This window comes from Coregonus clupeaformis, chromosome 14, assembly GCF_020615455.1.
Source record: "Coregonus clupeaformis isolate EN_2021a chromosome 14, ASM2061545v1, whole genome shotgun sequence".
Classification (NCBI taxonomy): domain Eukaryota; kingdom Metazoa; phylum Chordata; class Actinopteri; order Salmoniformes; family Salmonidae; genus Coregonus; species Coregonus clupeaformis.
The window spans coordinates 35,660,248-35,672,671 of record NC_059205.1 but is presented as its reverse complement, the minus strand read 5'-3'; the positions used below and the strand labels follow the sequence as shown (position 1 = coordinate 35,672,671).

The 12,424-nt window shown below is 39.4% G+C and overlaps 1 protein-coding gene across 1 annotated transcript in view; it reads right to left on the bottom strand.

Annotated features, from left to right (window-relative positions):
* LOC121580967 (collagen alpha-1(XVIII) chain-like) overlaps nucleotides 1-2,953 on the bottom strand; it is an 88,256-nt gene extending 85,303 nt beyond the window's left edge. Inside the window, exons 1-2 of the mRNA XM_045224808.1 lie at nucleotides 2,859-2,953; nucleotides 2,693-2,766 (exon numbers count right to left, since the gene is read on the bottom strand). Coding sequence (XP_045080743.1) covers nucleotides 2,693-2,766; nucleotides 2,859-2,869 — 85 coding nt within the window. The 5' untranslated portion in view covers nucleotides 2,870-2,953. The remainder of the gene's footprint in view (nucleotides 1-2,692; nucleotides 2,767-2,858) is intronic.
* Between the last annotated feature and the right edge of the window lie 9,471 nt (nucleotides 2,954-12,424).

Genomic DNA, 12,424 nt, shown 5'->3' with positions numbered 1-12,424 from the left:
CCCATTTGCAACCAAGCTTTAACTTCCTGACTGATGTCTTGAGCTGTTGCTTCAATATATCCACATAATTTTCCTTCCTCATGATGCCATCTATTTTGTGAAGTGCACCAGTCCATCCTGTAGCAAAGCACCCCCACAGTATGATGCTGCCACCCCCGTGCTTCACGGTTGAGATGGTGTTCTTCGGCTTGCAAGCGACCCCCTCTTTCCTCCAAACATAACGATTGTCATTATGGCCAAACAGTTCTATTTTTGTTTCATCAGACCAGAGGACATTTCTCCAAAAAGTACGATCTTTGTCCCCATGTGCAGTTGCAAAACGTAGTCTGGCTTTTTTATGGCGGTTTTGGAGCAGTGGCTTCTTCTTTGCTGAGCGGCCTTTCAGGTTATGTCGATATAGGACTTGTTTTACTGTGGATATAGATACTTTTGTACTAGTTTCCATCTTCACAAGGTCCTTTTGCTGTTGTTCTGGGATTGATTTGCACTTTTCACACCAAAGTACGTTAATCTCTAGGAGACAGAACGTGTCTCCTTTCTGAGCGGTATGACGGCTGCGTAGTCACATGGTGTTTATACTTGCGTACTATTATTTGTACAGATGAACGTGGTACCTTCAGGAGTTTTGAAATTGCTCCAAAGGATGAACCAGACTTGTAAAGGTCTACAATTTTATTTCTGAGGTCTTGCCTGATTTCTTTAGATTTTCCCATGATGTCAAGCAAAGAGGCACTGAGTTTGAAGGTAGGCCTTGAAATACATCCACAGTTACACCTCCAATTGCCTAAAATTATGTCAATTAGCAGAAGCTTCTAAAGCCATTACATAATTTTCTGGAATTTTCCAAGCTGTTTAAAAGCACAGTCAACTTAGTGTATGTAAACTGCTGACCCACTGGAATTGTGATACAGTGAATTCTAAGTGAAATAATCTGTCTGTAAACAATTGTTGGAAAAATGACTTGTGTCATGCACAAAGTAGATGTCCTAACCGACTTGCCAAAACTATAGTTTGTTAACAAGAAATGTGTGGAGTTGTTGAAAAACGAGTTTAATGACTCCAACCTAAGTGTATGTAATCTTCCGACTTCAACTGTGTATATATATATATATATATATATATATATATATATATATATATATATATATATATTTCGAAAAAAAATACATATGGGGGATTGGAAGTGATGCAGACAATTACATTGATGGAAGTTACACTCTATATTCAATATTAAAGCTGATCTACCCCCTAAAAAAAAAAAAGACGGCTGTTGGAACCAGAAATCTCAAATTTGGACTCATCAGACCAAAGTATAGATTTCCACCGGTCTCTTCTTCTTATTGGTGTCCTTTAGTAATGGTTTATTTTTAGCAATTCGACCATGAAGGCCTGAATCACGCAGTCTCCTCTGAACAGTTGATGTTGAGATGTGTCTGTTAGTTGAACTCTGTAAAGCATTTATTTGGGCTGCAATGTCATAGGCTGATAACTCTAATGAACTTATCCTCTGCAGCAGAGGTAACTCTGGGTCTTCCATTCCTGTGGCGGTCCTCATGAGAGCCAGTTTCATAATTGTGCTTGATGGTTTATGAGACTGCACTTCAACAAACTTTAAAAGTTCTTGAAATGTTCCGTATTTACTGAACTTCATGTCTTAAAGTAATGATGGACTGTCGTTTCTCTTTGCTTATTTGAGCTGTTCTTGCCATAATATGGACTTGGTCTTTTACCAAATCGGGCTATATTCTGTATACCCCCCTTACCTTGTAACAACACAACTGATTGGCTGAAACACATTAAGAAGGAAAGAAATTCCACAAATTAACTTTTAAGAAGGCACACCTGTTAATTGAAATGCATTCCTGGTGACTACCTCATGAAGCTGGTTGAGCGAATGCCAAGAGTGTGCAAAGCTGTCATCAAGGCAAAGGGTGGCTATTTGAAGAATCTCAAATATAAAATATATTTTGATTTGTTTAACACTTTTTTGGTTACTACATGATTTCATACAAAATTAAGAAAAACCCTTGAATGAGAAGGTGTTCTAAAGCTTTTGACTGGTAGTGTACATACACTCTAAAAAGTGTTCTTTTACACGTATTGTATGTGACTCACATTATTTGGAATACAGATGCAAAAAATGCTGTCCACATTCTTGTCGAATAAGGACAGCTCATCCTATGATCAGATAACTTAGACTAGCTCGGAGTCTTTTTACTACATGCTACTACTGTATGTTACATGAGAATCTGTGAGATGGAAAATAATATTCCTTCAGCTATTCACCCAAAAAATCAGTTGCATTCAACTTTCAGTAGGGAGATAAAAGATGCAGCTGACAGTTCATTTCAAAAGTATCTGCAGCATAGGTGGTTCAATAATGTACACTAAAGTAAACTACCAAAGCCTACATCTCACAACTTAAATCTACTTGTCCTTGCAAATGTATCATGTATATCCATTTAACATACTGTATCTAACTATTTTGACATGAAGAAGGCTATTTGATAAGAAGCTACTTTGTCTTACAATTCATTCCAAGAGTGTCAAGACATTTAAAATCCACACGCAGCAGGTCGATAGTCTAGGCGTTTTTTTAGGCAATGTTTGAGTCCATCACATCAGCACTTCCAAGAAATACATCAAATAGGCCTGCATTAATTATGAATAATTACATTTCAAAATGTCTTACCTTCAATGACCTGAACTGCAGTAGAAAAGTGGTACATCAGGAAGAGATGAATAACCAAAGACCACCTGAGGAGGCTGGAGGTAAGAAAATGATGTTGCATGAGTTAGCCTGAATATCTTTTTGGCCTTTAAAATTAAGCACAGAACATTAAAATAAACACCCTTACCGAATAATCATTTTGGGATAGAGATGTAAAATCCAAGCCTCCAAAATTGTCCTCAACGTGCTTAGAGTTGGAATCTGCTCTTTGTCTATTTCGGACCTTTGCCTCTCCTGCCACTGAGTCACTCTCCCTCCCTCTCTCTACTCTGTCTCTCTCTCTCCCTGACAGGCTGGAGTACCAATCGAACAAAGAAGGCCTCAGTTCTTCAGTGAGTCACTGGCCCACGGACACGGAAATCTGACTCCTTAAAAACCCCTCACTAAACCACTGCCTTAAACTTCTTAACTTCGTATGGCGACTATCTGAATTTGTCCATCACCATTATTTTATCGCATTATTACCGGTAGTTGAAGTTGATGGTATGAAAGATATTTTGCAATCCATCTATCAAGCTGGCTGGGGAACCTCAATAAAATTAAGCAGCTCCAAAAGTGTTTAATTTCAAGTGAAAATAAAAAAAGGTGTACTTTTTACCCCATTTTCGTGATATCCAATTGGGAGAGGCGAAGGTCGAGAGCCGTGCGTCCTCCAAAACACGACCCTGCCAAGACGCACTGTGTTACTGAAATTGTTCTGATTCATTAGACAAGTTAGTCAACTATGGAAATAATTTCATCACAAATACGTGTAAATTATGTCAAATATTGGAAAACTAATTGTAAACGTCTGTTCATGGCCTATACCCAATAACAGGTAATGGCACCCTTACAGTGAAATTTAGTAATAAGGTGAAGACCTTGCAATTCTGTTTGAAGTTTGGTTGTCATCAACCACTGAGGACTGCTAAAGTTTTTCCATAGACTCTTCATCATGTGACTCTCAGCACTCTGTCTAGATGCTTATCTGCCTCAGACTCCATGAACTCGACCTACTGAAGATGTAGGTAGAGTTCCCTGTTGGCATGTTGACTACAAGGCATCCCCACAAATACCTGATTCCAATTCAGTTGATATGCAACTACACTAGATACATCCAGAACACTGCCAGAGTATACATTTTAAAAAGGAAGTGATCTCTGAAAATTATAGTATTTTAGTATAGATAATTTTACATAAATCTAACATAATTTAATAATTGTGGATCAACTGATTTTTATTACATTACATAGTTGTTTATGACATGATGTTTCCAAGAAAGCTAGGGGAAGAAAGCTCTTATAGAAGCATTCCTGGTGAAGATTTTATGTTACTTGTACTTGAAAACAATCCAATTGGACAATTTGCGTGATTGTTATTCTAGCTGGACTCCTCTAATCAGTCAGCCACACTTTCCTCTGCCCTACAAAACACATCCTGACAAAACAACTACATGACATACCCACACCAAAGCCATTACATTCTGCCATAACAGAACTAGTGGCATAGCCACACTGACAATAGTGAAGAGGGTGAGCAAGTTGTATGGCAAACCATTGCACTGTAACATAATAAAAGCAAATAGGTTGTTGGTTGGCCCAGTTGAACAGTTTAAAGAGATCCATGTGTTATTATCTCAAGCAGGGAATGGGCAAGTAGAGAAAATGTTGTCAGGATCCTTCTGGACCAAAGCTGCATTCAGATATATCTGCCTATAACAACCTTTCTCTCACCAAGCACAGAGGAGGCTGTGAGGCCATGCTGTTTTCAGTGAAAATGGTTGGGTTGGGATGTTAACAAGCTACAATTAGTAGATCTTGGAATGAAAGGGTCCCTACTCTACCTTTTAAACTGAGGAGAATGCAGACAACCTGGCTTGTTTTTGCCTGATGATTAGAATGTACATGCTCTTCTATCATCTAAGGACAACACCAGCAAGATACCATCTGATCTGTTGTTGTGTCTGTGAAAAATTTCTGCTGAGAATCAATTCTTACAATATGTTTTAAAAAAGCATGCTAGGACATCTGATTTGAAGTATTTAATTCAAGGCCAAGATACATCAACAGATATTACTCAGAGTTTAGCAGGGACCTGGGTGTCCTCGCATTAAAGTAGTCTCTTGGGACAATGAAAACAGAGGCCAGTGCTCATGAGATTTGGTTCTTGGTTGCCAGATTAGCAGGAAAGTTACGCTTACTATGCTTTTTGGGAACCACAACAAACACTACCCTCTCATAAGGCTTTGAGACTTGTGAGTCGTGATACCTGCATGAGGTTTTGAGCAGCACCGGTCTCCTCAACCTCTGTCTTCTACAACCCCATGTATTGGGAAAGAGAGCTAGGAAATCCCCCCTCCCCTCCCCCCCAATATATAATAATAATAATATAATAATAATAATATGCCATTTAGCAGACGCTTTTATCCAAAGCGACTTACAGTCATGCGTGCATACATTTTTTGTGTATGGGTGGTCCCGGGGATCGAACCCACTACCTTGGCGTTACAAGCGCCGTGCTCTACCAGCTGAGCTACAGAGGACCACATAATGGTCCTGTGGCTGTTCTGTATCATGTTTTAACACACCAGGTTACAGCCTTTCCTAAACAAAGCCACTCAACAGAAATAATGTGTTGTTTACAAGGTCAGGTGTCAGCCGACCTCCTTCTTCTGGGGTTAAGTGTAGCAGGGCCTCAAGTTGAGACAAGACACAGCTAATGACACAACACAAGCTCTTGTTCTCCTGTTATTGTCAATGATCAGCTATTGGCTCTCTCTCACAAGTCATAATCCCTGGCCTATAGAGTGAACCCATTACTCCCTTGGCAGATTGTGAATAAATTGTTGGCAATTGTTGTTCTGTCGATTTATCACCCATAGAGTAATTTGATATAAAGATTACAGTCATAGTATGGTTCTTTATCTTTTTGCATCTGTATGACCTACAGTAGTAACCCCATTTGAGTCTATAGTAACACCATTTCTCAGTCTGCACGGAGTGTACATTCCTCACTTCACTTGCATCTTGGGCAAGCATTTTGATGATAGCTAAGCACTGAGCACATCACTTTATATACCATGGCTTAGTTGAATTCTACTCTCAGCAAGATGCAGCTGACACATTATCACTTTAATTTGACATGTTCAAAGCTTAAGTATATTTTTTCTCCATCGAAACATAGCAAACAACTATTTATTTCTAAACAACTAAATGTATACAACCAAATGTGCACATTCTTAAACTGAGATTATGTGTGATGTCCTAGACACCAATAGAGATATTAGGAGGCACTCAACAAGCTTAGTTAGATTAGCTACATTTAGAATGAGGGGCGAATCAACTTTAATGTCCCGTAAATGACTTAAACTGATTTGAGTAGAGCACGCATGGCATATGTGGCTGGTGGTGAAAAGAGACTCTGAAATGAAAGGGAGTTTCAATGGGCAAGCAGGAAACTGTTCATTAATTCACTGTTCATTTGATCTCCAGGGTCAAGGATTCCATTCACAGTGTAGTACTTCAAACCACCAATCTGACAAACCTGTATGTTATGGTCAACAAACTGTGGCTAAGGAAGGGTTACACCATAGGCATTTAGAAGTGGCCCTCACAAGCATATCATTATATGTATATGAGACCAGTATAAACATTCTCAGAGGTAGATAAAGAGGCCTAACCAAACCCCTTTTTTACATTAATAGAATTGAAGGGTTTCCATTTTATGCTGTAGGCCAATTTAACTCACAGTTTTATCATACTCACTATAGTAGAGTGAGTTTGAATTGGTCATTTTAGGCTTGAAATTGGAGTGGATGAATCTTTTCCCAATGCGTCTAGGCCTACATGGTGAGTTTAAATCGGAGAAATTCTACATGATGGCAAACCAGGTCAAATGAGTCAATTCTGATTGAGCATAAGGAAAATAGACAGGTTGAATGTATAGTAAATGTGCATAGTGGATGAATGTCATGTCATGATTGACCGTGAATGATTTCAAAGAAGCTTTCAAAGAAGGAGCAAATAAAGTTACCTTTGCACAGAATTGTTTTGTTTCACCATGACCCACGTTCAATCCAACACACTTTAGCCCCCAGTATTTTATACAATCTCTGGTAGAATCACAGTTTATGATAAACTAGTTTGTATTACATTTATACAGTTATATACTGTATCAGTGGAAAATGCACTTTCATACTTCCCTTAGTAGGAGGAAAGCGTATATAAAATGAGTGACAAAAAAACACCCCCATACCTCTGAAGCAGCCTCTTATAGACTGGGTGTGTATAATGGGGGGAAAGGGGACCCACTCTGTTATACTTCTGTCAGGCTTTGAACAGGCTGATAATCTGTGGAGCAGCCAGGGTGACACTGAGCTGAAATGGCCAAAGTCTACTCTCTTTAAGTCACAGACCTTCAAACAGACAGGGGAAGAGAGGTGAAGCACGGATTTGGGCAGGGGGCGTGACCTGATTTAAACTTCCTACATTAAATGTTTAAAAATAACAACAGTGAAACTAAGTCATGACAAAGTACACACAAAAGCAGAGAAGTTTGATAACTGGGTAACGGTTATGAGGGTGACAACCCACTGGGTACACTATGTACAGTGCATTCGGAAAGTACCAAGACCCCTTCACTTTTTCCACATTTTGTTATGTTACAGCCTTATTCTAATATTGATTAAATTGTTTTTTCCCCTCATCAATCTACATGGTCCGTCATGGTCTGGGGCGGTGTGTCACAGCACCATCGGACTGAGCTTGTTGTCATTGCAGGCAATCTCAACGCTGTGCGTTACAGGGAAGACTTTCTCCTCCCTCATGTGGTACCCTTCCTGCAGGCTCATCCTGACATGACCCTCCAGCATGACAATGCCACCAGCCATACTGTCCGTTCTGTGCGTGATTTCCTGCAAGACAGGAATGTCAGTGTTCTGCCATGGCCAGCGAAGTGGCCGTATCTCAATCCCATTGAGCACGTCTGGGATCTGTTGGATCGGACGGTGAGGGCTAGGGCCATCCCCCCCCAGAAATGTCTGGGAACTTGCAGGTGCCTTGGTGGAAGAGTGGGGTAACATCTCACAGAAAGAACTGGCAAATCTGGTGCAGTCTATGAAGAGGAGATGCACTGCAGTACTTAATGCAGCTGGTGGCCAGACCAGATACTGACCTTTGATTTTGATCCCCCCTTTGTTCAGGGAGACATTATTCAATTTATGTTAGTCACATGTCTGTGGAACTTGTGTAGTTTATGTCTCAGTTGTTGAATCTTGTTATGTTCATACAAATATCTATACATGTTAAGTTTGCTGAAAATAAACGCAGTTGACAGTGAGAGGACGTTTCTTTTTTTTGCTGAGTTTATCTACTGCTTGGATAGCTCCATCTGAGCCACTGACTTAACCTCATTCTTTAACTTCTAGGTTTGCTTTAGTTGGAGATGTGAATCCAACATATAATTTGTTATTGTTGACAAGTTAATCGGCCATTTATTGTATTTCAAAAGTGATATTGGATTGTGTTTGGTTGTCATCACAACCAAATATCAACATTTGAAGGAGAATGTTATTTATATGGGGGATACAATCTTCCCAGCTCTGCAGATTTTGCTGCGAAGAGACAGAATCATTAGATCATTTATTTTGGTACTGTCCATTTGTAGCTTGTTTTTGGACACAGGTCCAGGAATGGCTAAAGGATTGCAATATTTACCTGGAGCTAACCTTGCAGGTAGCTTAGTGGTTAAGAGCGTTGTGCCAGTACCCGATAGGTCGCTGGTTTTAATCCCAGAGCCGACTAGGTGAAAAATCTGTCGATGTGACCTTGAGCAAGGCACTTAACCCTAATTGCTCCTGTAAGTCACTCTGGATAAGAGCGTCTGCTAAATGACTAAAATGTAAATCTGAAAAGTCATAGTCAATCGATCAATAATATAATAATACTTTTAGCAAAAAAAATGATTTTCAATTCACAAACTGTAGAAACAATGAGAATAGAAAGGTTCAGAACTTTTGTAAGACATCACAGTACAGTTGAAATATATATGGCAAATAGAAATCCTATATGGATGGTGTTAAGAGATAGATGGTAGGTGTTGAATGGAATTGAAGGATGGGACTAATAACAACTAACAACAAATAATACAAGATAACTAATAATGTAAGCATACTGTGTCCATAATAAGTATATAGGTTGTAGGTTGGGAGCTTTTGTGAAAGAGCACAGTTAGAAAGATATGGCATATAGAAGCAAACCGGATGGACATCATGAAAATGATCGGAGCGGATGAGAGTCAAAGTAGTTCAGGAGAAAAAACAAACAATTATTGTAAAATTGACTGTGTCCATAAAATGTAGATAGTAAGTATAAGCTGGAAGTAGAGGCCTAAGCATTGTTGTTCACTAGTTTACTCCAAGTAGGGAAAGGGTGGCGGGGTTGTAAAGTAATAAAGGGGAATTTATATTTTTTAAAGGATGTATGTATGTATGCATGTGTATATATATTTATAGAACATGTGGGATTGGAAGTGATGCAGACAATTACATTGATGGAAGTTACAATCTATCTGCAATATTAAGCTGATCTACCCCCCCCCCCCCAAAAAAAAGAACAAAAAAAAAACATTTGAAGGAGATTTATATTCTGCTTGGATACTTCCATCTGTGCCACTGACTTTGTCTTTAACTCCAGTTTGTCTACAAATTAATAATTTATATGTTGGATTCACGTCTCCATCTCAACCAAAAATCTAAGTTAAATTTTTATATTTTATCGCTTTGGTACTATTTTAACAAGAATGTGGTGAATTTTCAAAACTATTAGTACAAAACTCCAAGCACTTGTAATGCAGCCAGTCTTACATTAAAAACCTTTCATTGTGCATTTATTTTGTTTGTAGACATCTTTCACCACACAACCATTGATCCAAAAGTTTACTGTGAAATATGAGTACATTGGTTTAATCACCAAAACACAACGTAATGATATAATCTCAATTTAGTTATTTTAACAACCAGTTAATCCAATAGCAAAAACTGTAAGATACAGTTGAAGTCGGAAGTTTACATTCACTTAGATTGGAGTCATTAAAACTCGTTTTTCAACCACTCCACAAATTTCTTGTTAACAAACTATAGTTTTGGCAAGTCGGTTAGGACATCTACTTTGTGCACGACACAAGTAATTTTTCCAACAATTGTTTACAGACAGATTATTTCACTTACAGTGGGGAAAAAAGTATTTAGTCAACCACCAATTGTGCAAGTTCTCCCACTTAAAAAGATGAGAGAGGCCTGTAATTTTCATCATAGGTACACGTCAACTATGACAGACAAAATGAGAAAAGAAAATCCAGAAAATCACATTGTAGGATTTTTAATGAATTTATTAGCAAATTATGGTGGAAAATAAGTATTTGGTCAATAACAAAAGTTTCTCAATACTTTGTTATATACCCTTTGTTGGCAATGACACAGGTCAAACGTTTTCTGTAAGTCTTCACAAGGTTTTCACACACTGTTGCTGGTATTTTGGCCCATTCCTCCATGCAGATCTCCTCTAGAGCAGTGATGTTTTGGGGCTGTCGCTGGGCAACACGGACTTTCAACTCCCTCCAAAGATTTTCTATGGGGTTGAGATCTGGAGACTGGCTAGGGCCACTCCAGGACCTTGAAATGCTTCTTACGAAGCCACTCCTTCGTTGCCCGGGCGGTGTGTTTGGGATCATTGTCATGCTGAAAGACCCAGCCACGTTTCATCTTCAATGCCCTTGGTTTTCACTCAAAATCTCACGATACATGGCCCCATTCATTCTTTCCTTTACACGGATCAGTCGTCCTGGTCCCTTTGCAGAAAAACAGCCCCAAAGCATGATGTTTCCACCCCCCATGCTTCACAGTAGGTATGGTGTTCTTTGGATGCAACTCAGTATTCTTTGTCCTCCAAACACGATCGAGTTGAGTTTTTACCAAAAAGTTATATTTTGGTTTCATCTGACCATATGACATTCTCCCAATCCTCTTCTGGATCATCCAAATGCACTCTAGCAAACTTCAGACGGGCCTGGACATGTACTGGCTTAAGCAGGGGGACACGTCTGGCACTGCAGGATTTGAGTCCCTGGCGGCGTAGTGTCTTACTGATGGTAGGCTTTGTTACTTTGGTCCCAGCTCTCTGCAGGTCATTCACTAGGTCCCCCAGTGTGGTTCTTGTGATCATTTTGACCCCACGGGGTGAGATCTTGCGTGGAGCCCCAGATCGAGGGAGATTATCAGTGGTCTTGTATGTCTTCCATTTCCTAATAATTGCTCCCACAGTTGATTTCTTCAAACCAAGCTGCTTACCTATTGCAGATTCAGTCTTCCCAGCCTGGTGCAGGTCTACAATTGTGTTTCTGGTGTCCTTTGACAGCTCTTTGGTCTTGGCCATAGTGGAGTTTGGAGTGTGACTGTTTGAGGATGTGGACAGGTGTCTTTTATACTGATAACAAGTTCAAACAGGTGCCATTAATACAGGTAACGAGTGGAGGACAGAGGAGCCTCTTAAAGAAGAAGTTACAGGTCTGTGAGAGCCAGAAATCTTGCTTGTTTGTAGGTGACCAAATACTTATTTTCCACCATAATTTGCAAATACATTCATAAAAAATACTACAATGTGATTTTCTGGAAAAAAAAATCTCAATTTGTCTGTCATAGTTGACGTGTACCTATGATGAAAATTACAGGCCACTCTCATCTTTTTAAGTGGGAGAACTTGCACAATTGGTGGCTGACTAAATACTTTTTTTCCCCACTGTATAATTCACAGTATCACAATTCCAGTGGGTCAGAAGTTTACATACACTAAGTTGACTGTGCCTTTAAACAGCTTGGAAAATTCCAGAAAATTATGTCATGGCTTTAGAAGCTTCTGATAGGCTAATTGCCATCATTTGAGTCAATTGGAGGTGTACCTGTGGATGTATTTCAAGGCCTACCTTCAAAAGCAGTGCCTATTTGCTTGACATCATGGGAAAATCAAAAGTAATCAGCCAAGACCTCAGAAAAACAATTGTAGACCTCCACAAGTCTGGTTCATCGTTGGGAACAATTTCCAAATGCCTGAAGGTACCACGTTCATCTGTACAAACAATAGTATGCAAGTATCAACACCATGGGACCACGCAGCAGTCCTACTGCTCAGGAAGGAGACGCGTTCTGTCTCCTAGAGATGAACGTACTTTGGTGCGAAAAGTGCAAATCAATCCCAGAACAACAGCAAAGGACCTTGTGAAGATGCTGGAGGAAACAGGTACAAAAGTATCTATATCCACAGTAAAACGAGTCCTATATTGACATAACCTGAAAGGCTGCTCAGCAAGGAAGAAGCCACTACTCCAAAACCGCCATAAAAAAAGCCACACTACGGTTTGCAACTGCACATGGGGAAAAATATCGTACTTTTTGGAGAAATGTCCTCTGGTCTGATGAAACAAAAATCCACAATGTAATCAAATAAAATAAATGAAAGAAAATGTTTAGCAGGATCTAGTTTGTATCAAGCCTGTCTAGAGCATTTGGCCATTATTTCTCATCTTAATATCAGTAAATATCTTTATGCACCTGAGGAAATACCTTTTGGCATGGTGAATCTAAGCCTGACATAGGTCTGGATTGAAATCATTGCATGCCTCATCCATGGCCTAAAAGAGGGTGGTACACTCATTGGGATGGCA